A 27,381-nucleotide genomic window follows, 5' to 3' on the forward strand; every position below is an offset into this window, starting at 1 on the left:
TTCTTCATCTCTCATATCTAATTCTGCTGAAGTAACTGCCTCACATAAGTCGTCTTCTGTCTGTTTCGCATCAGTAATGATGCCCTCATCAATGTTCATCCATTCCTCAAATTCGCCTTTCGTTAAGCCTGTTGGACAAAGTTCAACATTCTCCTCTACTTCTGGTAACTCTCTTAAAAATCCCCCATACCGGAAACAGTTCCTTATTGTATGTGCTGGCAAGGGCATTGGCACTAGTTTTATGTGAGTCCTCTATGTTTTCTAAGATTCTTGTGCGCATTTCATGGCGATAATACCCTTTCATGGTGCGAATGATTCCTTGATCGCATGGTTGAATTGATGAAGTCGTATTTGCTGGTAAAAAAATCACATTGATATTATTGAGCTCACAATTCACAATGTGTGCTGCACAGTTGTCAACCAGCAAAATTATTTTACGATCCAGCCTATTATCCCACTTCAGTAGCCATTCTTTGAAAATCAGGGCAGTCATCCATGCATTAGAGTTGGAATGATAGTCCAATGGAAACTTATTGATGCCTTTAAAGGAACGTGGGTTCCTACTTTTCCCAATCACTAACAGTCTTTTCTTTTCACCAGACATACTCGCACAACATAAAACTGTTACTCGTTCCTTGGAGGCTTTACAGCCTTTAGCACTTTCATTTTTGAACATTCAAGTATGTCCAGGCAAGGTGCGATAATACAGTGCAGTCTCATCAGCATTATACACACACTCGGGAGGGAAATCAGAAGCAATTTTAGGCCACTCCTTTTCTATCCACCTCTCAGCAGCGACAAAATCAGCGTCCTTCTGCTCACCATGCATTCGCTTGTACACTTTATTTTCTCATTTCTTCCAACGGTGAAACCATCCTTCCATTGCCACAAAATTACTTTTTCCCAATTTTTTTGCTAGTTCTTCAGCCTTTTGCCGCATCAGAGGACCGTCAACATGAGCATCATTCTCAATAACATTCGAGAACCAAAGTTTTAGAGCTGATTCAACTTGACCATCTTTTCCACCACGATTTCGCTTACAGTTGATGTTTTTGTTCTCTTTTGCTGTCTTAAGAATATTGTCTCGATTTTTCAATAGCTTGCACTGAAGAGGTTGTAAAATTTGTAACTCCACAGCAGCATTGCGTTGGCTCATTGTAGGCAATTTGTCATAACGTTCTATAATTGAAAGTTTCTCTTTAATAGTTAAGTCTTTACGTTTGTTTTTCGCACTAGCCATCACTACACTACAACGCTAAGAACTTCACAGTGCGAAAGCTTTAGCAAGACTCGAGTGAGTGTCCTTGGCTAATCTACTGTAAGGGAAGAAACAAAAGAGAAAGTGTATGCTGGGGGGTTACCACCCGCGCTGACCGGTTTTCTGCTGTACACCTGCTACAGAAGATGAGACGTGAAAGTGGCCTTGAGGACAGGCGCAGTGTAAAAACGGGTTTTTAAAGCTTGGGAGCGTTTTCTCTGTATGCATTCTACTCGCATACTTGAGAACGAAATCCTTGAAAGTAAATGTGATAACATAAACCAAATTCATGATCACTATAAACAGAAGAATTTCAATGCTTCAGTATTTGTCTGTACGGGACTTCATAAAAGTGATTATAAAATACGGTTGATAACATTATCCGTGATTACAATAAACACCGTTCACTGTATATATATATAGGTTCACTAATATTTTCAAAAAGCATAATGTCAAGGTCTCATTTCGTACTGATAACAGAAACACTGAAGTATTGCATAATTCATCCTCAATTAATAGATCCAATCCTTATTCTAAATCAGGTGTATATCGGTTTCGATGTAATGACTGTGGCTGCCCTTATCTTTGGCAAACTGGACGCAAATTCAAGATTAGATATACAGAACATGTTAATGCTGTAAAGTACAATGGATAGCAAGCAGAGAAAAGCCACGATAGTTGTCACATATAGTATGGTCACCTTTCTTGAAAATAGTAATGATAATGGCATTTTTGAGATCACCAGGTACTTTTTGGGTTTCCCAAATTGAGAGGATGAGAGTAAAGAGCCTTGTTTTCTAGGGGTAAGCCTCCACCTTGAATTTCCAGAGGGATGTTGTATGGTCCAGGTGCTTTCCTAGGTTTCAGCCTATCAAGTGCCACACAGAATTCCTGATAAGTTGGTGGCATCGCCATCCATGGTTGAGGGGAGAAGATGTGGTACATCCCAAAGGAAGTCATCGGCAGCAGTGGAGCTTCGGTTTAAAAGGGTGGAGAAGTGTTCCTTCCAGCGCTCCAGGATGTCTCTACCATTGGTAAGAGTGTTAGCACCATCAACCGTTTTCAGAGTTCCAAATGAAGAGTGAGATGGACCATAAATCTCTTTTATTTCCACGTAAAAGTAGCGCAGGTCTCTGGCATCAGATAGTCTTTGGAGTTCTAGAGCCTTCTCCTGCCACCAATTGTTCTTCATTTCTCTTATTTGAGTCCGACATTTCTGTTTCAGATCTTGTAGTAATAATAATAATAATAATAATAATAATAATAATAATTTTTTTTTTACGAGGGATTGTGGAAAATCTTCAAAAAGACACTTGTGAAGGGTCCGCACTCCACAAGTGTGTGGGATTCTTACCCACTAAAAACCACACACCCTTTTCCCACGATGCGAGTCATCACCCCGGAACCGCTCTCGCATTACTTCAGGGTGATATCGTGCTTTGTCTTTCAGACGTCTTCTTTCTTCATTTCTCCTTTACGAACGTTCGTAATGCTTCCAAATCCTTCTTCTTCTGACGAAGGATGTCCTCCACATGTACTGCCACGCGATCCCAGGATTCCTGGTTTCGCAGCATCACCGAAATAACATTATCTGTTGTCAATTCTCCTAGTTCAGTTTCCACACATCTTCTCTGAATTGTCCAATGGCCGCATACAAAAAAGGTGTGAAATACGTCGTCAATGTCATCACAGTATATGCATGCTGCGTCATTCGCTCTGCCCACTTTATGCAGGAATTTCCGGAAATATCCATGCCTTGTTAGAAGCTGCGTGAGGTAGTAATTTACTTCACCATGGGCCCTTTCAACCCAGATATCCAAGCGTGGTATCAGTCGCTTGGTCCATTTGCCTCGAGGGTCACTTTCCCATCTGAGTTGCCATCGCCTCATCCGTTGACTGAAGGCACGCTTCTTTGCACATTTCTTTCCCAGCTCTCCTTTGGTACGCCAGATTTCATGCCGCTCCAATGCGAGTAGGTCTATTGGGGCTATTGCTGCCACCGTAAGGATTGCCGGTTTGGAAATAGTGCGGTATGCACATGCAATACGTAAAGCCGCTCTCCGTTGTACGGCAGCTATCCTTCTCCGATACCAAGCAAATCTCAAGGATTCAGCCCAGATTTCAGAACCATATAGAAGCACTGACTGAACCGTCGACATGAGAAGACGTCGTTTACTGGATTTCGGACCTTTAATATTTCCCATTAGTCTGCTAAGTGCAGTCATGTATTTTACTGCCTTGTCTGTCACTCTCTGAATATGAGTCCAGAATGTGAACTTGGAGTCAAGTGTCACTCCTAGATATTTTGTGCTCGCAGATGTTTCTATCACTAACTCTCCAACAGTCATTGGTACAAGAGTTTCGATCCTTGTCCTCGTCAGAAGAACTATCTCCGTTTTGTGTTCGGCTAATGTTAAACTGTGGCTCATCATCCATTCTTTTATGCGCCGCATCACCTGGTTCAGTTTAATTTGAGCCATTTCAACATTACGAGCTACTATCAAGGCGGCCACATCATCAGCGTAGCCCACAAGCTTCGTGTCCTCTGGCATCTCCAAACGTAACAAGCCATCATACATTATGTTCCAAAGATCTGGACCAAGGATCGATCCCTGCGCTGCACCAGCCGTCAGACGCTTTGTCTTTTCTCCATCTTCCGTATCATACAACAGAGTGTGATCTTTTAAGTAATAATAATAATAATAATAATAATAATAATAATAATAATAATAATAATAATAATAATAATAATAATAATATTTTTTGCTATGGGCTTTACGTCGCACCGACACAGATAGGTCTTATGGCGACGATGGGATAGGAAAGGCCTAGGAGTTGGAAGGAAGCGGCCGTGGCCTTAATTAAGGTACAGCCCCAGCATTTGCCTGGTGTGAAAATGGGAAACCACGGAAAAATAATAATAATAATAATAGTAATAATAATAATAATAATATTTGCTTTACGTCCCACTAACTACTTTCACGGTTTTCGGAGACGCCGACATGCCAGAATTTAGTCCCGCAGGAGTTCTTTTACGTGCCAGTAAATCTATCAACACGAGGCTGTCGTATTTGAGCACCTTCAAATAGCACAGGACCGAGCTAGGATCGAACCTGCCAAGTTGGGGTCAGAAGGCCAGCGCCTCAACCGTCTGAGCCACTCAGCCCGGCAGGATGAGAGTAAAGAGCCTTGTTTTCTAGGGGTAAGCCTCCCCTTGAATTTCCAGAGGGATCTTGAAATACAGCTTTCTTCACACTGGATGATGGATCTTGAAGAAGGGGTAAGTGAGCTTCCCGTTTGGCACTGATAAGGCTCAGAATTTCTTCATTGTTGTCCTCGAAGCAATCTTGCCTCTTTCTTTTCTCGTAGCTGATGATTTCCTCAGCTGACTCAATGATAGCCCTTTGGAGTGTTGATCATTCTTGCTCCACATCATTTGTGCATACTGGATTGCTTGCCACACGGTTCATGATCGCATTTTGGAAGTCTGACGATGTAGATTTATCTGAGAGTTTGAAAGTGGCAAACTTGCGTCAGGGCTTACTTGGGTGATGCACAGTTGGTTTCCGATGGAAGGATATTCTGAGTCGACAGATCAGAATTTTGTGATTTGTCCAACAATCATCAATACTCCTCATAGTCTTAGTGATGAGATCATCTTTCTTGTCACACTGTCAGGTGATGATGTAGTCAATGATGTGCTAGTGCTTAGATCGTGGGTGCATCCATGTGGTCTTGTAATGGTTAGGTAGGCACAACTGCATGTCAGTGATGAACAGCTCATGTTCTGCACACAGGCTGAAAAGTAGCAGGCCATTGGCATTGCAATTACCACCAGTGCGCACTAAAAAGATGTTATAGAAAAGAATTCCTGAGTTGCTGGATAAGGACTGGACTTTTTAATGCTATACGGCACCCTGGACTTCATTCATAAATAAACGACGTAACTTCGGCTCATTAGTTCTTCAATTGGATACCTGCATCTTAAAGGAGCCAGCATATTCCAGCAACTCAAGGATTCCTATCTATAACATCTTTTTAATATGCACTGGACTTATTATAATCTCTTTCAGAGAGTTATTTTTTAAAATAGTGTTGCACAATATCTCACATGGTATGTACTTTTACGAGACCGTACGTGTCTTTACATTGTTTAATTTCTTCGTTATTTGTGTTTTAATTTTGCTTTAGGCTGACGATGACCTATTACTAGGTCGAAACTAGTCGCTAATCATTTATGTAATGTAAACTATTTACATTTTGTATTGAAAATGTGGACCCAAATAATACATTAAGTTACTCTATTGTAATCACAGTTCAATACGGATCTATCATTACGAAACTTATTTCATTTAATGATGATCATTTACCAGTTTCGTCTTAACTGCGAATCCAACGCCACGAATACGGTTCTCTCCAGCCTCCTTCCCTTTCCAAAAGATGGTATAACCCAATCTGGACTCAACGATCTTCCATTCACTGATAGTCTAGTTTCACTCAGAGCAGCGACATCCATGTTTAGTCTAGCAAGCTCGTGGGTGATGAGAGCTGTTCTTCTCTCCGGCCTGTTACTGTTGTCTGATACATTTTATTTCTGAACCTCTAGCTTTTATTTTTAACAAGGGTTTACAGTTTGGAGTTTTTCCTGATTTACTTAAAATTTCTAAAGTTATTCCAGTATTTAAAATTGGGGACAAAGAATTTCATCAGAACTATTGTGCAGTCTCAATTGTTCCAATAATTTCTAAAATATTTGAATCACTTTTGTACACTCAACTTAGCAACTATTTTGAAATTTACAATCTCCTATCAGACCGTCAGTTTGGATTTCGACAAGGTAAATGTACTAATACTGCTGTTCTTGAAATTGTTAAACAGATATTAACAGCTTTTGAGAACAAGCAGGCCTTCTCTTTGGTGTTATGTGATCTAAGTAAAGCTTTTGATGGTATTAATCATGAAATTTTACTTGGAAAGCTTGAGATGTATGGTGTCGAGTATCCCTCACTGAACATAATTAAGTCATACTTAAATAACAGATATCAGTTTGTCTCAATTAAAAATAGGTATTCACCGGGCGAGTTGGCCGTGCGCGTAGAGGCGCGTGGCTGTGAGCTTGCATCCGGGAGATAATAGGTTCGAATCCCACTATCGGCAGCCCTGAAGATGGTTTTCCGTGGTTTCCCATTTTCACACCAGGCAAATGCTGGGGCTGTACCTTAATTAAGGCCACGGCCGCTTCCTTCCAACTCCTAGGCCTTTCCTAACCCATCATCGCCATAAGACCTATCTGTGTCGGTGCGACGTAAAGCCCCTAGCAAAAAAAAAAAAATAGGTATTCCACTTTGAAGAAAGTTACAACTGGTGTGCCACAGGGCTCTGTCCTTGGTCCATTTTTATTCATTCTGGCAGTCGATGAGTTACCGCAAAATGTCACAGCTCATGCTCTTATATCCTATGCAGACGATACAACATTAATTACAAAACACCAGAGCATCTCAGGTTTGCATCATATGTCGCAGGAAGCTCTTGCAACTGCAATGCATTGGTTTTCATCCAATAGGCTGTTGTACAATCAGGATAAAACTCAATTTCTCACACTACAATTATCCTAAGATATTGAAAGTCAGTCAGTCAAAGTTTTGGGTTTTCATATTGATGCCAAATTGAAGTGGGAAACACACAATGATCATGTTTGTAGAAAAATATCACGAGTGGCCTATTTGATATGAAAGTTGAGGGATTTAGTCAGCAGTGACTACCTAAGGATGGCATATTTTGGTCTCCTCCAGTCACACATTACTTATGGAGTGTTATTATGGGGGCATTCTTCTTATGTATATAATATTCTTCTAATACAGAAAAAGGTTGTCCGAACAATGTGTAGGGCTGGTGCAATTGATCATTGTCGACCTCTCTTCATTAAGCTTAAAATACTGACAATTATAAATTTGTATATTTATATATCTTTGACATATGTTAAAAACTACATAAATGAATTCAGTAGGGAAAACATTCACCTTCATGATACTTAGGGCAAAGCGGATATTGACATCCCCATTCACAGGCTGTCAAAAACTGCTCACTCACATAAAATCAGTTCTTTAAGATTATTTAATAAATTACCAAATTCTGTACAGTCCACTCCTTTCAGTAATTTTAGAAGAAAAATGTATGATTAGTTAACAGAAAATCCATTTTATAATACCGGATGGTTTTGAGGTTATTTTCGTCTTAACTCACGAAGGGAATCTTAAATTGTATTGTTTATTGTCCTAGTAATGAGAAACATATCCAATTAATGCAATACCATACAAACGAAAAATATACACCAACGCAGGTTTTCCTGAAAAAACAAAAAGTAGTGTCCGAATTCACTCCGTACTTCGGGGTGATTTCGGACGCACGTGCATTTTAAAGCGCTGTCCAAAATTTCAAGGAGTATTAGTTGATTTTGGACATAAATATCCCCTATTTCAATTCTTCTTTCTTTTCGCTTTAGTTTTGTGATATTTAAAGTGTTCTGAGGGTGTCCAAAATAAGACTAGCTGGCTACAATCATTGTAATGATAAATGTAATGTGTTACTGAACGATCTTTTTTTCTGACAAGGTAAATGTAAAGTTTTCTGGTCTAAATTGAAATATTAATAGTTATAAACTGCACAGAGATCCTACTGAGAAATCTTAATAATTTTTCTTACAAACTATACAAATCTCAGAGCAAAAAAAGGTCGACACAATGAACATGTAGTTGACATGGCCTATAAATCTAAAATATGTTTTCTTTGAATATAAACATTCCTCTATTCTCAATTTGGACTGGAAGTATTTTCAAAGTTTGTTCTTTAGCTATTGTATCCTCAGCAGGGATGTTAGGGAACACAAACACATTTCTGCTGTTTTATATGGGCGCAAGTATTTGACATCCACATCCCTTGAACGAATATTTCAGGCCAGGCCAAACTACTGCCTGTATGCTCTTTGTTCCTCAACTTGTATTTATAATCTGCAACAAGGAAAGCCTCTTCTTGCAACACCAGAACGTCATTACATTCATTGTATGCTTCATCGCATTCATTTTCACTGCTGCTGACAGCGCCATCACTTGTTTCTGTACTGCTTTCATCTCGGCGGAAGTCACGGCCAAAAATCGACTTCCCAGGAAGAACATTTTATTTGCGGCGGTGGCGGCGGGAAGTAGCAGGTTGTGTTGGGTTGGAGCATGGCCGGAGGGTGACGAGCTTCCTTGAGCATTTCCTTCTTCCTCATTTTGCACTGGGTGTCTTCCCATTTTTTGGATGTACATTCCGCACTTTATTTTGTAGGGTGGACCAAGGCATACCATAGAAATCAAATGCTTTCCTTTAAGACAACTTGCCACTTTTAATATCACGTACGGCTTTTTCTAATAATTTTGGTTCTTAATTACTTCTCGAAGCAACTCATTTCTGCCTCTCATAATTTCTAGGCATTGTCCGAAATCACCCAGACTGCTTTCAATTTTCAGTAAAATGTGTGTATAACACTATTTTTTACTAAATCACACCAAAATTCCACAGCAATAATTTATAAACACTTCTGTCAGTTGATTTCACTAAGAACCATAGTTATAATGCATTCCTTCTGGCAGGAACAATCGAAAGTATCCACTTAATGATAATGCATGAACTTTCAACAATGCCAGTGTACACGGGAAATTTTCCAAAGTATGAAGTCGAATCGTAATAAAAAGCACAGAACATGGGAAACATAACCTCGAGGTCAAACTACAACTCGTGCGGAAGTGCAAAGCACCAGCAGCTCGTTGCTATGCGACAAAATACGGCGAATCTACCATGCTGTCCGAAACCACCTCTGTGTCCAAAATCGCCCCGTTTGACGGTACCTCTGTATTCTTAGAAATGCATAATCTGAGTATTAATTATTAAATTATTATCAGTTGACGAAGCCTATTTTCATTGTATATGGTCATTGGCAAATAAAGATTCTTGATTCTTGGTTTTCAAACAATGTTCTGATTTTCCAGGATCCAATTATAATCTTACATTCATCTGCCATATTTCGACGCGTGTGGAGTTACCCGCTGAGTGTGGCTGCCCAGCCAGGCGAAAGGGTGACTTCCGATGTTTAGCCCACATTTTCTAGGGCCTTCCCCGTTTGGGGTGGGCAGCGGTGATCCTAAATGGGCCTGCCCAGACACTGATGCAGGACCGAAATGTTGAGTAGCCACCGGGTCTCATGAAGACGACCATCACACATCTGCTGCCAATGTGCAAGTCCGGACTAGAGGCTCCCAGTTTACCCTAAACCTGCCTCCACCATCCTTGCCCCATCACCGCTGAACTTGATCGAAGTGAAGATAGTAGCAGGAAAAGTGCCAATGGCGTGGATTTAAGGAGGATCCCAACTCGCCAGGAAGTGACCCTCACACTATGGTCTCGAAGCCATGTCCTGCGGCACGTGTGAGATGAGGTGTGTACAGTTAGGCACCGAGATTGCAATGGACTGCCTCAGACTCCAGTTATGAGCGAGTAGCGCCTTCACAGCCAGTCTGTCTGGCATGATTTCATCTGCCTCCACAGCCACTGGGAACCGAAGTGAGAGGTTCCTCCTCTGCTTGTTTGACGCTGGGTCTTCAAGTGATGGATTCCACTGTCATTTCCTCCACTGAGGGGACCATCACCCTACCTAAGGGAGCTCATCTGACCGAAGCCGTTGGCGCTTTTAGGGAGTCAGGATATTCAGCGCCGTGCAAGACTCAGCATTAGCAGTTTTACAGCTGGGTGCCAGACCAGCCATCCCTCTTCCTTTCTCATTTCGGACTTGACACCGGACAATGGCAGAGTTACCCATTGTATAAACTAGTTTTTAATCATTTAAGGAAGAAAGAGGAAAAAAGAAGAAAAACTTGAAAATCATAAATTTATTTAGGTATTCTCATTCAACATCATCAAAATATTTAAACTTTATGTAATGATAATTTTCATAATATTTCAGTAATGTTTGTTTATTCACTGATATTGAATTAGGATAGAATACTTCTTTAAGTTGTGGACTAAACAAAATATAGGTTTTTTTTCTCGTTTCGTGTGGCTATTTCTAGCCGGGTGCAGCTCTTGTAAAGCAGACCCTCTGATGAGGATGGGCGGCATCTGCCAGGTGTAGGTAACTGCGTGTTATTGTGGTGGAGGATAGTGTTGTGTGTGGTGTGTGAGTTGCAGGGATGTTGGGGACAGCACAAACACCCAAACTCCGAGCCACTGGAATTAACCAATGAAGGTTAAAATGCCCAAACCGGCCGGGGAATCGAACCCGGGACCCTCTGAACAGAGGGCCAGTATGCTGACCATTCAGCCAACGAATTGGACAACAAAATATAGTGCTATATTGCTTTTATTCTTTGATTTGACTTCACTGATGAAGGGAATGCATACTGTTCCTCAAACATGTATGAATGAATAAATAATTTTCAATCATTAAAAGTGTATTGGTAAGGTGGACCCAACATAAACTATTTTAAATAGTTTCTTTAAGAGATTTAGACAAGTCAATATAGGATCAAATCAAATACCTATTATGGTTAAGTTTAATCAGTTCAAGTAGTGATCATGACAGTGACGCAGTGGTGATAATACAGTAGAACCCCGTTTATCCATAGTACAGGGGGCGGAGCCACTTCGGTTGACGCGTTTTTTCGGATGACACATGGTAAATATTTTTCGAAGTTAAATGTTGAAATGAAAATGCAAAGGTGCATACTGTATATTAACATTAAAATATTTGCATTATGTCACTCATTGTATAAAATCAGTGATTTTCTTCTGTATTTTCTTGGTGCAGCGCTGTCGTGCAGCTATGCTGGGGCACTGTTTAATCAACCATACAACAGCTGGTATAGATTCACCGCTTTGTTCAACAAAGTGCAAAAGTAATCTGAAATAATGAAACAATTTTTTGTTACTACTAAACTGAATACTGTATACATTAATTTTATTACAGTACTGTAATTAAAGCGTGTGGTACTGTATTTTAATAAATATTCGAAATCAGTCTTACCTCCAATGCATTAAATCCATCATCTGCTGTAATTCAGTTCTCAGAACTACTATTGTCAAGGTCGGGGTCGTCTGCATAATCTTCATGACGAATAATACAGTAGTAATAATAATAATAATAATAATAATAATAATAATAATAATAATAATAATAATAATAATAATAATAATAATAATTCCTGCTCGTTCAAGAAAAAATGTATCATGGAACGAACTAGAGGGTAAGAAACTGTTTTGTTTTATGCTACACGTGCATTCTGGCATAAGTCGAAATATAAAAATATGGTTTGCCTAATAGCTCTCAGCACATATAGCAAGAGAATTACTAATATCGACGGCTAAGAATGAGAGGGTAAAAACAAAATATTAAAATACAATTTTGCAAGAGCATTTCGGTTAAGCCGGGTTTTGGTTAAGCGAGGTTCTACTGTACTGATAATATTTCAACCAGTCCAACTTCTTCATCAACTTAGACTGAAAATGGACAAAGAAGGCCCCACTTTGTTTCAAAATTCCATCATGGTGTAAAGAGAGAAAGGTTTTTAGGGTAAACAAAACTGAGTGAAATATTTGAATTATTTTCTGATGGTAAGATATGCCACAGCATAGCTGAACAGACAAATCTTGATACCCAGCATAAAATCGCACATAAAACCCAGTTTAGTAATATGAAACGAAGGAGCTGAGATCGAGACTGGGTTCCGACAAATAAGGATGAAATAAAGCTTCTTATGTGCATACTGCTGCTGCAGGGGATTGTACAGAAACCTAAATTAGGACATTATATTTCTCGCAATCGCTTGTTGACCACGCCTGTTTTCTATGAGCTGATGACAGAGCAGAGATTTTTCCTCCACAGCTTTTTTACATTTCTCTGACAATGAGCCATATAATGGATAAGTTCATGCCAAAATTACAATTTACAAGCCAGTATTTGACCACCTGGTAGCAAAATTTTTTGAAAGCTTTTACCCCTGATTGCAAAGCGTCTATTGATGAGAACCTCTTGTTATGTACATGGTGGCTAGGGTGGGAAGTTTACATACTAAGGAAACAATTGTGTTTCAGAATGGAATCATACAAATTATGTGAAGCCAGGACAGGGTATGTAACTTAATCTGCTTCTGTGTGTATCATAATAAATAGCTGTAACACTGTAAAGACTGTATTACCTGTAGTGTAGTGTAATATAGTCTGTGTGTGTCACCTATGAACTGTAGGTATATAAACTAGATCCCTCAAAAGCACTAACCAACATAACAGAAAATTTTGTGAGTATTATAATTTATTCCATTCTAAATATTTTAAGTACATGTAAACTTTATAAATCTACAATTTACATGTACAAAAGTTTTATTTCCAGGTGGATGTTGTTAGTACATTGCTTAAAATATTTAGGTATATGTTACTGTATAAACGAAAACCAGAGTTTTGCTATTAGGAGGAAACAGCTCGGTATCACAGGGTGAAAGCACTTAGTTTGTTCTTGCACAAAGTACCAAAAAATTAAAATGACAAGATTTTTCAACAATGAAATACACTATATTCAAGTAAATATTTATTTTATCAATCAATCAATCAATCAATCAATCAATCAATCAATCAATCAATCAATCAATCAATCAATCAATCAAATCAATCAATCAATCAATCATTCTATAGTTCATTTTAGTCTAACATTGTTTTAAGCACATAATTACATATTTTCTTCTATCAGAAAAATAGCTCCCCAGCTGGTAGTGAACTGGAGTGTACTGAGATCCCCATTTAAGGGGTTAATGATAAATAGCCCAAAATGAAACTCGCACAACTCACCTACAATAATGCGGTTCAGAGGGATGCCTTGCTCTACTTCCTTATTAACAAGGACTGATAATTCTTGTGCCATAGAATCAATGGTGGTTAAATCCTCAGGAACATCAGGAGAGATTTGCAATCGGTCGAACCAAACATGACTTCGCTGAAATGTGCAGTCGAATAATAATATTTTATTTTTAAAATGTGACAGAAAATAACAGCACAAAATGAACTTCAATCAAGAACAACATAATGCATTTTATTTATCTCTGTGGATAAATAATTCATACGTCAACTGTACAGGTTATAAACCTCCATAAAAATTTTGATGAATGTATGCAATTTTCTCAAAATAAAATTTAAACTTACTAGGTCATGATCAGCACTGATAGTATATATTGAAGATATTTTTAGTACAGAACATTTCTTGTTCTTTTTTTTTTTTTTACAAGCTGTTTTATGTCGCACCGACACAGATAGGTCTTATGGCGACGATGGGACAGTAAAGGGCTAGGAGTTTGAAGGAAGCGGCCATGGCCTTAATTAAGGTATAGCCCCAGCATTTGCCTGGTGTGAAAAGGAAAACCACAGAAAGCCACCTTCAGGGCTGCCAACAGTGGAGTTCGAACTTAAGTACAGAACAGCAGGAGCCAAATATGCACTGAATAGTTTCACAACGGGTCCAAATAAGTTGAAAGTTTATTTAGAGTACAACATGTAGTAGTGTCACACCTGGAGTTCAGGTCCTTTCCAACAGCTTAATGGTAAATAGCTTAATGGTAAGAACATCCAATGCAAAATTGGAAGTTTGTGGGTTTGGATCATAATGGTCCAGTTAACATGCCTTAAATATGTACTGAACACAACCTAATAAGTTCAAAGATTATTTTGAGTACAATGTGTGAGCAGCACCAGAACAATAGTTCAGATACTTTCCAACAGAATATATATGACCCAGAAGACCACAGCTCAATGGTACAATCATCCAATGCGAAATCAGAAGTTTGTGGGTTCAGATACCTATGGTGTCTGGTTGGCTATTTTTGTTCTGCAGTTATTATCTGTTTGATATATACCGTATGTATTGAACAAGACCTAATAACTTGAAAGTTTATTTTGAGTACTGAGCAATCATGAAAATTAAATATTCATCGTATATGATTTTCTAGAGCATTTCATATTACATTTTCTAATTTTAATTAATACAGTATGCACGCACGCACGCACGCACGCACGCACGCACGCACATCTTCATTTTAGAATAGTTATGCCTTTCAGCATTCAGTCAGCAAGCCTTGTTTAGTTCCATACCCCCTTATTTTAAAATCATTAGCATGGGCCACCTGCCAACTTTACAAAACAAAAAATCAGGAGATTTTGATATGAAAATCAGGAAAAATCGGGAGATACAATTGATCAAAACTGCTTATTCTACATGTCTTGCACATTACCGGAGTACTGTGGTATATATTATAACTAGAGTTTGTAGTTTTTAGCATTTCTGATAAATGCAAAATAAGTTGAAACTTTATCAGTGTATGTGCCTTCATCGTCTATGACCCTACGAATGGTTTTTAGCGATTTCAAATTAGCGATAAAATGCAAAATTGGTTCAAAATGCAAAATTATACCATTTATGTGAAATAGATGCAATTTTCTTGGTTTAATGCAAAATAAACATATATATATTTATAAACAATGCATTTTCTTAAAAGTAAGATATTTGTTATTTATTTTTTTAGGAAAGAATCATTATAGCGCCTTAAAACTTTCAATGTGTGGAATATCTTTCAATGGCCAAAGAGCAGTGCAAAAAACAACCAATCAAAGAGATTTTTACACTTTCAAGCACACGCGTTCATTCAATTTGTGTTGACCCTTGATCATAGTCGGTTATTCTTGTGAATTTTTTTCCAACCAGCATGTGAACAGCGTGGCGCAAGCGGTCCCAAATTAACTGAGGACACCATTCAACAATTGGCATGTTTACCTTATTTTCCACAGTGTATTAAAAACTACATGACGAGCAATATGTGATTAAACAGATGATTTTTCTCCCAACTATTGTGCGTGCAATTTCGCACATTATACCTATTTTAAACAATTGGGAACTATAGATGCTACAAAACGCTAAATTTGAAAATCGAAACGCTAAATCTATGATTTTTAAATGCTATAAACAATGAACTCTAATTATAACACTTATTGTCCGAAAACCCGTCTGTTGCTATACGAGGCTACAAGGTTAAAAATTACACATTTTTATTCCCTCACAGGAAGTACGTAAGCGAGATGATCAGTCTCTGATAAGCCTTCTGAAAGTAGTATGAACTCATGCTCCACATGTGTGAATCAGTTCTACATAATGCAAGTTCTTGTGCACCGTAGCAGAGCTGGATTGGCCGTGATCATGGTTTATAGCGTCAGGAAGTAACTTACAGAGCTTTTTGTAGACATTGTGGGTGCTCCCCTCTTCATACTTGCGTTCCCTCAGGTAAATTTAAAAAATGTGTGAGCTGGATATGCCCCCTCGAGCATAGTTGGGAGCGTGTTGCACATTGTTGCGTGTAGGTCTTGTGGCTCTCGTAGCTACACAACAACTCACTTTCACTGATTTCAATATGTCGCACACAGCAACGTAAACCTCAACAAGGAAGTTTAATATAAACTAGCATGTTTTTCAGCATTGATATAGACTGAGAATGAGCTATGTATCTGTAAACAGGTTACTAAACCTCTTATTCTAATGAACACAACGTCCCTGCATATTTGCAGCCCAATAATGCACTTTGAATCATCTCATAAAACCGTTGGACATAGTGTTGGCATTTAACATTAGATACCCGAGCCTGACACCAGAATGTCAGTGATTCTTCATAAACTCTAAGAATTGTATCCAACCACAACAAATATAATTTTTGAAATATGTAGACATCATGGGGCCAGGATAACAGCCCTTTAACCCCAAAACTGTACCATATGTATATATATTTTTTGCTATTTGCTTTACGTCGCATCGACACAGATAGGTTTTATGGCGATGATGTATATTTCTTAACATTAAGTATTTTTTTTAGAATAGTGGCATTCACTAACAGGTTTTTCAGCATTGATATAGACTAAGAATAAGCTATGTATCTGTAAACAGGTTACTGAACCTCTTATTCTAATGAATATGACGTCCCCGCATATTTGCTGCCCAACAATGCACTTTGAAACATCTCATAAAACCGTTGGACATAGTGTTAGCATTTAACATAGATATTCGAACTTGACACCAGAATGTCAGTGATTCTTGATAAACTCTTAGAATTGTGTCCAATTTCAACCTCAGCAAATATAATTTTTAAAATATGTAGAAATCATGGGGCCAGGGAAAAAGCCCTCTAACCCCCAAAACTGTACCATATGTAGTATATATCTTAACCTTAAGTACTTTTTAGAATAGTGGCATTCATGTTTATTTTAATGGCATTCTTGTTCAACTTTAATTTTAGTAGTATTTATTCTGTACAGTCGCTATTAAGCAAGTTCTTCAACAGCTGAAGATGACCTATTTACAGGTCGAAACCGGTACTGTCCTTTTATGTAAATAAAATTGACACTATGAAAAATAAAGTATTGATTAGGTGGAGAACTCATCCTTCATACTTGTGTAGTGTGATAGGTCATGATAAGGAAGGAGCAGCCTTGTCGAGAAACAACAATGGAGTATTCAAGGACGAGGGCTGTGCTGCTCTGACGCGTGACGGGCGAGTATAGAATACAAGTAGCTTAAGTCTTGCTGATTCAATCAGGATACGAGAGGCAGGTTATTAGCCTTTCTTTTGGGTTGCGGTGTTGTCATTTTCTAAATTTCTAATTTTGAGTCCAGCATTGTTTTGTTCTGTTGTATCTCTTTTCTTTTTTGTTGTTGTTTCTTGTTAGTTTTCCTAGTTTTGCTTGGTTTTGTTTACTTACTCACTTATATCAAACTGTAGGGTCTACCAAGTGAAGGAAACACTGTACAGACTTATGCAAATAAATACATGTATATGAGGATTTCTATGCTTGTGACTATGCTTAGGTTGCTTATGTCAGAGGATGATTTTGTATTAGTGTTCTACTTTACTGGCATAAGTCTGCTTTCATATTACCTCTAATCACTCTGTCAGTGAGTCAGGTTGATGTGTATACAAATAAATTCTTAAACTACCTTACATACTGGCATTTCTTGTTTCTGTACTAGGGGAAGAACATTGCTGAAAGCTGCCGGGTTATGCCATTGTAGTGAAATATTACGAACCTTTTTTTTTTTATGCATCCCTTTATTATTATTGTTACCGTGTTTTGGTGGATCAGCAGCGGTGAAAGAAGGTGTGGGCTGGAATGGGTCTAACTACAAGGCCGAAAGATTAATTAAAATTTAAATAAAGGTTATATTTTCAATAGATAACAAGATTTAACAAATTTTCACTAGGTGAAATAACAATGAAAATCAGGTACAATTATAACTTTACACATGAAAGCACAAGTTAAGAGGTCTTTACAAATTCTGGGCTTCGAGCCCCAAGTTATAATTCCTGAGCCCTCAGCTCACAACCACAAATTACCAAAGGGCAGAAAACCCCTCATTACATGGAGCACTTGCTCCCAACTTTTAACCTCAAGCCTCCCAGAGGCACTTTTCAAACACAAGAAAGAGCTGAGCCGCTCTCAATTTTCCAAGCCTATTCAAGGCAATACCAGACTATTACAAAATTGCCATCAAGGCACCACTTACAAGAATTAAACAGGGGTATCTCGTACCCACCCTACAGGGCCTTAGCTAGGGAGGTGACTCGTATAAGAAAATATTAAGACATTAAGAGTAAAAAATCGGTTATGAAAACGTAGTCACCTCAACTCAAGATGAAGGGGAGATCGAGAGGGTAAAGCACTCTCTATCCCCGATTTACAGTTAAAGTAATAAGAATTACATAAGCCGGCATTAAGTTACATTTTTAGAAAGGTAGGTGTACATGAAAAGGATTTGGACCTTCCCCGAGGGCTAAACTGCTGAGCTAGCAAGAATTAAAGATGTTAAAAGGCCATTACCTTGTAGAAGAGCTGCTGGCGGATGAAAGAGGCGCTTCCCGCCTCCTGCTATACTTCCATACACTAAGCTAGATGTTGTACGAGTGGCCGAGAGACCAGAAAATCAGCAGCTTTTATACCCTCGCGGAAGATTCGAGACCTTTCATGAATAATTAAGACACACCCACATGCGTTTATTGGTCGGCTAAAAGTTACAAGTCAAAAATGAAGAAGAAACCTGTGATTGGAGGGAAATTAATTACAGAAATTACTGATTGGGTAAATTCAAAACAGGCGGAAAGAAAGGATTAATACTGCCAACCCACCAACGAAAGAACGAAATTTAGTAAAGACAACAACTTATGAATACAAAATATCTTCAAGAAAAGTTCCTTCACTTCGCACAGGGTGCATGATCATAATTTTTGGTACAGACATCTGTGAGAGAATGTCCACACTTCTTGATAATTAGAAAACAAAAACAATTTGAAATTAACACAGTGACATCTTCAGATAAACGGTTGAATTAATTCAGTTTTAAAGTTCAGAGTTTCAGCTGTAGAGGAGTACTTTAAGGAGGAAAATTCAAATGTGAGGCGTATAGGTGTACCAACCGGTACAATTATGATTATGTCCTGCTCCATGGCTAAATGGTTAGTGTGCTGGCCTTTGGTCAATGGGGTCCCGGGTTTGATTCCCATAACTGGTTAATTCCCTGCCATTATTATTATTATTGTCACAAAGTTGTTGCATGTGTATGGTGCTCAATAATGTTCCCTTTTTACAGACTTATGATAAGTGATGATTTCTTGGTACCTGTTTATTTTTTGCCCTTGAGAGTTAATTTTGGTTAAGCTGATGGATTGGAATCAGGGCAAGCCATAAGATACAACAGTTAATTTTTGTTGCCATATTTCGTTGGTGAAGTTTGATATTCAGTTTATTTTTATTTTTTTCCCTCTCCATTATGGTCCTGAAGGATATGTGTTACTTACTCTCTGTGTCTCGTGCTTGGGCATTGGTTTGATGTAGGCCTATTTTGGTCAAACGTACACCAAGCATGGTAAATACTGTACTTTACTGCTGTTTATGAAATTTATGCAGCCTTTATTGTAGATGTCAGTTGCATTGGTATTTAAAACTAAGATACACTTCATATTGGACAACTTTCAAGGTTACCTTTCAGCTAGTAATCCCAATATGATATGGTAATGGGGAAAAATTATATGTCCTCTATATTATAACAAATAATTACATTAAACAATTATTGTGGTACAGTACTCATGGGGATGCAATAAATTTTAAAATACGATCAGAATGAGGAAGTAACCTACTGTAGTTCCCTATCAATTTAAGGATTTCTGTCATAAATATTTATGTTAATGGTCTTTATTGTAATTTATGCTTAACTACAACATCCAAGCAGGGTAATGCTCTTGTTCCGATTTCAAGGCCTATTCGTCTGTCACTGTGCGACGATTTCAAACCACCCTACAATCAACTGATCGTGATGCTGGCCTTGTACCGCAACATGATGAAGTGGCAGTATTTGCACTCTATGATTTTTAATGCTTGAAGCTTTTGGCTAGCGGTCTTTAAATTCTGCCCCAGTGAATCTAAAATGTGTATTTTCTACACTTTTCGTCATTCAAGAACCACGTCCCCTTGCTTGTGTGACCACAGAAACATGGCAGACATTTATTCTGTTAGCTTCACCCAGGCAGTGCTTCTGCCTCTCTATGTTATTCTAGCTCATTGTCCTAGGCCATTTGGCCAATGTCCTTGGAACATAAACAATAGTACTGTCGTATGCGACTACATAACCCATACTACAAAAAATATCTGAGTTTATACTTAATTTCTGGTACCGTACAGTACTTCTCATTCCTGCCTCAGCAAAAATTTAGTTCTGTAACTTAAAGAAGACTCTCCAACAATACAGGCTAACTGACAATGTTCATAGATATTATGCACACTAAAAGGGGATCATCACATTGTTTTCATTTCTGAAATAAAGTTTGTAAAATACAGAGAGAAACAGTGAAGAGTTACCAGCAGTTTAGCTGGTGTAGCCACGCAAACAGACTGGGGAAATGCTTGCTTTGTCATGCAGAGCCGCAAGCATGGTTAACAGTGAGCGTATGGAACGAACGTTTAGTTTACGAGTGGAGATCTCATTGAGCGCATATTACTAACATTATTAATGTTGCATTCCTACACTTGTTTAAATTTATTTGTGTTAGCTATCAGTATGATGGCATATGCCTTAGAACAGGTGTTCAATGTGCGAATAATTATTTGAAGACTTCGGCCCCTCCTTCCCCTGATTTAGATGTCTGTGATGTTTATTTGTGTGGGAACTTTAAAAGAGAAAGTGTACAAGAAAAATCAACCAGCTCTTAAAGCCCTGGCAGATGAATTTTTTTTTTTTTGGGTGCTATTTGGCTTACGTCGCACCAACACAGATAGGTCTTATGGCGACGATGGGACAGGAAAGGCCTAGGAATGGGAAGGAAGCGACCGTGGCCTTAATTAAGGTACAGCCCCAGCATTTACCTGGTGTGAAAATGGGAAACCACGGAAAAACATCTTCAGGGCTGTCGACAGTGGGGTTCGAACCCAATATCTCCCGGATGCGAGCTCACAGCTGCGTGGCCCCAAACCGCACGGCCAACTCGCCTGGTCAGATGAAATCAGGAGAATGATATGTGAAATCTCAGAGACGGAAATACAAGTGTTTCATAATTTTTTTTCACTGGTACAAGATTGGTTTTGAGAACAACGGACATTATTTTCAAAAGCTGTTTGATGAAAGGTAAGATCTACATTAGTTTTCAATTTCATTCATTATTAACTCTTAACTAATAATTTAGGCTTACCGTAGTGAACTAAACACAAGCTGCTACAGTTTGCTGGTGAGTCCAGCAATGGATTCTGGGCGATCTGTTCCTCCAACGTTCCCTCCATTGTGAGGTAACTTTTTGTTGCCTGTCCCTGTACATATGTGACCATCCAAGTTGGCTTAATTTCCTGTTTGTTATTTTTTTTTAATCTACACACACACATTTTAAATTAATGACATTTATTAAATGCCAAACATTATGCTTCATTTCATTTCTTTGTTCACTAATGACAATGCTGCACTAATGCAGGTAGATTTTCAACAATGTCTGGGAGGGAAAGGAGGCTTAATTAAACTGCAATCTCTGCATTTTAACTAACTCACTCAACACTGATCTGCATTTATGACTGCCACACACAAGGCAGATTCAAGTGAATTATTTACCTAGACTAGATTTCAAAGAACTTGGAAATTTATCGAACAATTCCCTTGATAAATTATTTCATTGTATAATTCCTCTTCCTATAAATGAAAATATGCCCCAAGTTGTCATCTGGAATTCAAACTTCATATTTTCACCTTTCTAATCTTTAAAAGCTCCACTCTAGCTTATTCATCTACTGATGTCATTCCACACCATTTTTCCGCTGACAGTTCAGAACATCCTACTTAGTCAAGCAGCTCATCTCTTTACTCCAAGTCGTCCAGCACAAAGTTTACAACACTTGCGTAACACTATTTTTTAATTGGAAATCACCCAGTACAATAATAATCTTAATGGCTTTACATCCCACTAACTATTTTTATGATTTTTGGAGATGGCGAGGGGCCGGAATTTAGTCCCACAGAAGTTCTTTTACATTCCAGTAAAACTACCAACACAAGGCTGTTGTATTTGAGCCCCTTCAAATACCACCAGACTGAGCCAAAATCGAACCTGCCAAGTTTCACCCAGTATAATTTGTGCTGCTTTTGTTCGGATCTCTTCTAGTTCTCGTATCAAGTGATCAGCTGCCAAAAAGCACATACCCTGAGGCATTCTAAAACAATACATACCATGTTGGAGCAGCACTAATGAGCTTTTATATCAAGATTTTTCTACAGAGTGGTCGGACAGAAGTTGTAGATGATCTCATTAGCAGTCTGGATAAGGACAGATGGGAAGGATGGGAAAAACCAGTTGAGGAACTACATTTTAAGCATTTAAATATGGAAGCCTGGAGCCTTCGAAAGAAGCTAGGAGGCCATTCCCACAAATCACAGGCACTCAAGAAGTCAAACCAGACAGAATATCAGACTGAATTGTTCAAATGTCCTGGTAAAGCACATTCCAAAGTAATCAGAAGAAACCTGTAAAACCTAAGAAAACCTTGCTCTTGCATATCAGAGCTAGCACCAACATTCACCGAAGATGAAGTTATAATGGCCCTTTAAAACTGCAAAATGGGTAAGGCACCAGTCTTTGACAACACTGACAATGAGTAAGTTGTAGTAAGTTGAGGTAATTCCCACCATTAACGGTATCATCAAAAAAGAAAGGTCCAATTAAACCAAATGCTGACAAACCACAACACACTTTAACTTCAGGTAAGTTCACATGGTGTTCCACTGTTACATGAGGATTGTTATCTGCACAATAGGTGCAATTGTGATGATTAATGGCATTTAATTTGAACATAGCCTCATTACTCCTAACAATCTTGCATGGAAATTGAGTGTCCTCTGTAGATTTTGCTTGGTACCACTTACAAAATTCAATTCTCCCATCATAATCATCTTCATTAAGAGCGTGGACTAATGAAGGAATAAAACTTCTCCATTGGACATGCTTCAAATTGCGATGGACGCTTGATTTTGGAACTCTTGTCTCACGAACCGCTTGCCGAACAGATTTTCTTAGGAACGTTTTGGATTCAATCAGTCAGCGTTATCAGCTGTGCTTGGACCACAATGGCCAACAATTTGAACACTTTTGATAACTGGCTGGTTTCTACATTTGTTCACATTATTTTGATTTTTGAAACTTTTCTCAACACTCAACAATTGTTAGCGTTATAGTCATTTAAAGAGAGTATACACTTTAATGGGACACCCTATACAAAAATGAATATTTCTTTGTTCGTCTCGAATGGACTCAAAAGCTACTGGACCAATTTCACTGAAAATTTCACAATTTGTTCTTATTACTCCAAAGAGGGTTTAGGAAATGGTTTGAACGAAATCTTATAGGTAGTTTTTTTATAAGCAATTTTATGTAGTTTTATGTAAAAGATTTGGATCAGCCTTAATGGACAGATTGTTGCCAGGCTACAGCGACTTACTCTGGTAGGAAATGCTGTATATAGGAGGATGGGAACACACTGCCATCTTTTATGAAATACCTGTCTTGCTAAGAGGTTCATGACTGTGGCTGCATATAGGAGGATGAGAACATGCAACATATTTTATGAAGTACCTTTCTTGCTAGGAGGTTCATGTAATTAGGGAACTCATTGCCTGTACTTAAAAAAGGAGAAGAGTGGTGGAGAGACAGACAGCAATGGAGGTCCTTGATTCACAACCTGACCCAGGAAGCTGGAAAAGGGAAATGAAGATGATGATGATTGCCTGTTATATGGTAACAACAATTCAACATGCCGTGATCGAGACCTACTTTCCAGACGATCTGGGCTTCCACAAGGACAAAGTTTAACGTGAACCTTAAATAATATCAAACTCAAACTACACACATAATAATAACTCTAAATCTACCAAAATGTTCGTAAAATATTAATGACATCACAATAAAGAAATCTACAAAAGTTCACTTCATACATGTAATACAAATCCTAAAATTAAACATTCAAAAAAGTACCGTTGCAGAGCCATCTATGTATAAAAGTCATTGTATGTATGTATGTATGCATGTATGTATGCATGTATGTATGCAGAGGTGCCAAACTTTGAAGTGGGTTATCAGTAATCCCCCCCAGTCAAAAAAAGTTTTGAGTCAAATCCAAAGCCTACTCTTCTCCTCTCGATAATGAAACGTCCTTTGCCCTTCTTGATAGCAACGTGTTCTAAAATACATCATATTACACAATAAAATTTGCACATCACCTGTTACTACTGTGAAAAAAATATTTTGTAGCTTATTTTGCACTCAACAGCTGTTTTTCAGTGTAGGTTTTCTTGAAGCATCCTTCCACACTGCAATGAGGTTTTCGTCTTCTGCACCATGAGCGATTCCAGTGTTTTTTGCTAGTGGCTTTACGTCGCACCGAAACAGATAGGTCTTATGGCGACGATGGGATAGGAAAGGCATAGGAGTTGGAAGGAAGCGGCCGTGGCCTTAACTAAGGTACAGCCCCAACATTGGCCCGGCGTGAAAATGGGAAACCACGGAAAACCATCTTCAGGGCTGCCGAAAGTGGGATTCGAACCCACTATCTCCCGGATGCAAGCTCACAACCACGCGCCCCAAACCACACGGCCAACTCGCCCGGTCGATTCCAGTGTATTTGTGCTTAAGGTAGGCCTGAATTCTGTTTGATTTTGTCCTATGTCTCATTTTTACCTATCAATACAGAAAACCCCTTCTGTGGGAAAGTTACTGTGAGGTACACTTAATACAGTACTGAAAACACATTACCTAAGGTTCTATAATGGAGAAGAGCAGATTAGAACTCCTTCCTTCTCAACGAATTTCACAACGTTCATGGGTAGCAAAAGTAACAGATGATCGAATAAGTTTAGTTGCTGACTCACAAGGATTGAAAAGGGAAAGGTCCAAAGAATTGAATGTTTTTCTTCGTTCCTTCTTTTCGCAGAAATTTATTTTTTTCGTAATAATGACGCTTTTCCGTAATCATTTTCCCTTTGACCGTAATATTGTAATCGTAAGGTGAAATCCATAATAATTATGGACAATCTACATGTATGTATGTATGTATGTATATATGTATGTATGTATGTATGTATGTATGTATGTATGTATGTATGTATGTATGTATATGGGTTTGTTCCACATCTCCTCCTAAACCACTGGACCAATTTCAACAAAACTTGGTAGGGCCTACCCTTATGACTTACTATCAGGAGACAAACCCTGTGGGGGTAGGACACCCCTAGCACCCCTAGGGGAGTGGGGGGAGATATAAAAATACTGTAATAAAAAATGGTGTCAAACCCATAGTTTTCATTGTCGCTGAGATGAATAGTGACACTCCGGATGTCGTTTAAGTCCAAGTTCAGCCCAAATCAGCAAGGGGGTGTGAAGGGGTGAATAAAAAGGAAATGTCCAAAGTGACCAAGATTATGGATGTATGTGTGTTCCAGCATAAATCTCAACCAAACTTAGTACACACAGGACTTACTATCTGAAAAAGAAACTACGGGGGCAAAACATCACTAGAAACCCAAGGGGAGGGGGTAAAACATAGAAATATCTGAAAAGACCAATATTATCATGGAATACATAGTTCTCGGGGTCGCTGAGATGAATAATGACATACCGGAGAAGTCCAAGTTCACCCTCAATCAGAATGGGGAAGGTGTGAAAATAATGTCCGAAATAACCGAGATTATGGATGTATATGTTCCAGTATAGCTCTTGGCTGAACTTGGTACACATATGACTTACTATTTCAAAACTGTACTGAGGCAGTTAAGACACCCCTAGCACCGAACGGGTTGGGGGATGGGGCGGGGGTGACATGTGACGATGATGATGATGATGCTTGTTGTTTAGAGGGGCCTAACATCGAGGTCATTGGCCCCTGGGGTGACATGTAAAAGTATTTGAAAACTACCAATATCAGTGTCAAATCCATAGTTTCCAAGGTTGTTAAGATGAATAGTGATAATCCGGATGCCATTTAAGCCCAAGGTCAGCCTCCATTGGCATGGGGGTGAGATGATGGGGGGAAAAGAAAATGTCCAAAATGGCTAATATGATGGATGTATTAGTGTTATATTCCAGCATAACTCTCAACCAGACTTGGTAAATATATGACTTACTATCATGAAGAAGTACTGTGGAGGTAAAACAACTCTTGGTGATGGGGTGGGGAGGGGGTAACATGTAAAAATAATCAACAACGAGCAATACTAGTGTCGAATCCATAGTTTTCGGAATCAGTGAGATGAATAGTGACACTCCAGTTGCCGTTTTTAAGTCTATGTTCTGCCCCCACGGCATGGAGGGTAAGACGAGGTTAAAAGGAAAATGTACAAAATGACTGAGATTATGGATGCATGTATGGATGTTCCAGTATAGCTTTCCACCAAAATGAAACCCACTGTGGTGGTAAGACATCCCTAGCACCCTAAGAGGAGGGGTTGACATGAAAAAAAATCATCAAAAACGACTGATATTAGTATCAAATCAACGGTTTTTGGGAATGCTGAGATGAAATGTGACATGCCATTTAAATTCAAGTTCAGCATCCATAACGATAACTCTTAAAATACAAAGTAGTTTGTAAAATATCAGTCAACGTTACAATAACGAAATTACAAACAATTTGCTTCACACATAATTAGCAGTTAATAAAAGCCCTAAAAGTAAACATTTAATAACGTGCCCGGACAGCGCCGGGTAATGTAACCAGTGTTTAATAAAAATATCTTACTTGTCCTCCAAGAGGTGTATAAGGTCTTATTGGGGCAGTTGGTATCAGTACTTTCAACTGAGGAAAGCTCATATCCTTCGTCAGCAGTGTTTTTATCCAGTCCTTAAAACCAGATCCTGTGTCCCCTGGAATAACAGTTACCGTACTGTATTATGTCGCCGAAAGGAATTAAATGAATTACCGTATCATAGATATAACCCATTATGCCACTATTAATACTTAACCTGAAGTTCTAACCTACATGTTAGGTTCTAAGAAGCCATAACTATCTTATATCTTTTGATATCTTATAATTGCTTACTTATCAAACTAGACATTAACTTAACACTTTGCAACTTATCATTCAAGATTAATACCTGATCCATGGAGACATATAACAGTTCCTGTATGAACTTTGCTCGTTTGAGCAATTACTTTAATGGCACCAAGTTTGGAATTCATAATTTGACAGCCAGTTAGATTACTCCTTCGAGAAAACAAATACCACTTACTGAAGAAAAATACATTAAATTCTTTCACTATCAAAAATTATTCTATCTCAAGCTATCCCCCAAATTCGACTGTCAAGTAAACATAACATCTTCGTAAAGTAAACAACACATTAACCTTCCAACAACATCGTTGCTACACGTGCACGACAAGACGCACGTGACCGGTCATCGGCAAAGAGAATGGTCATCGGTGATCGGGTGAGAAATTACAGGATGGGCACCAAGTCCCATCACCCACCAATCAAATTTAAAATAAATATTCAGCTTTTA

General features: G+C 38.5%; 1 protein-coding gene across 3 annotated transcripts in view; it reads right to left on the bottom strand.

Annotated features, from left to right (window-relative positions):
- Nucleotides 1–27,288, bottom strand: part of LOC136857168 (lysophospholipase-like protein 1) — a 65,415-nt gene extending 38,127 nt beyond the window's left edge. The window contains exons 1-3 of one of the 3 annotated variants that reach the window (XM_067135601.2): nt 26,977–27,283; nt 26,621–26,745; nt 13,130–13,274 (exon numbers count right to left, since the gene is read on the bottom strand). In XM_067135601.2, coding sequence (XP_066991702.2) covers nt 13,130–13,274; nt 26,621–26,745; nt 26,977–27,061 — 355 coding nt within the window. In that variant the 5' untranslated portion in view covers nt 27,062–27,283. Of the gene's footprint in view, nt 1–13,129; nt 13,275–26,620; nt 26,746–26,861; nt 26,882–26,976 lie in introns of those variants that run through there. The other 2 variants (XM_067135602.2, XM_067135603.2) reach the window with 2 other exon arrangements.
- Between the last annotated feature and the right edge of the window lie 93 nt (nt 27,289–27,381).

This window comes from Anabrus simplex, chromosome 1 (assembly GCF_040414725.1).
Source record: "Anabrus simplex isolate iqAnaSimp1 chromosome 1, ASM4041472v1, whole genome shotgun sequence".
NCBI lineage: Eukaryota > Metazoa > Arthropoda > Insecta > Orthoptera > Tettigoniidae > Anabrus > Anabrus simplex.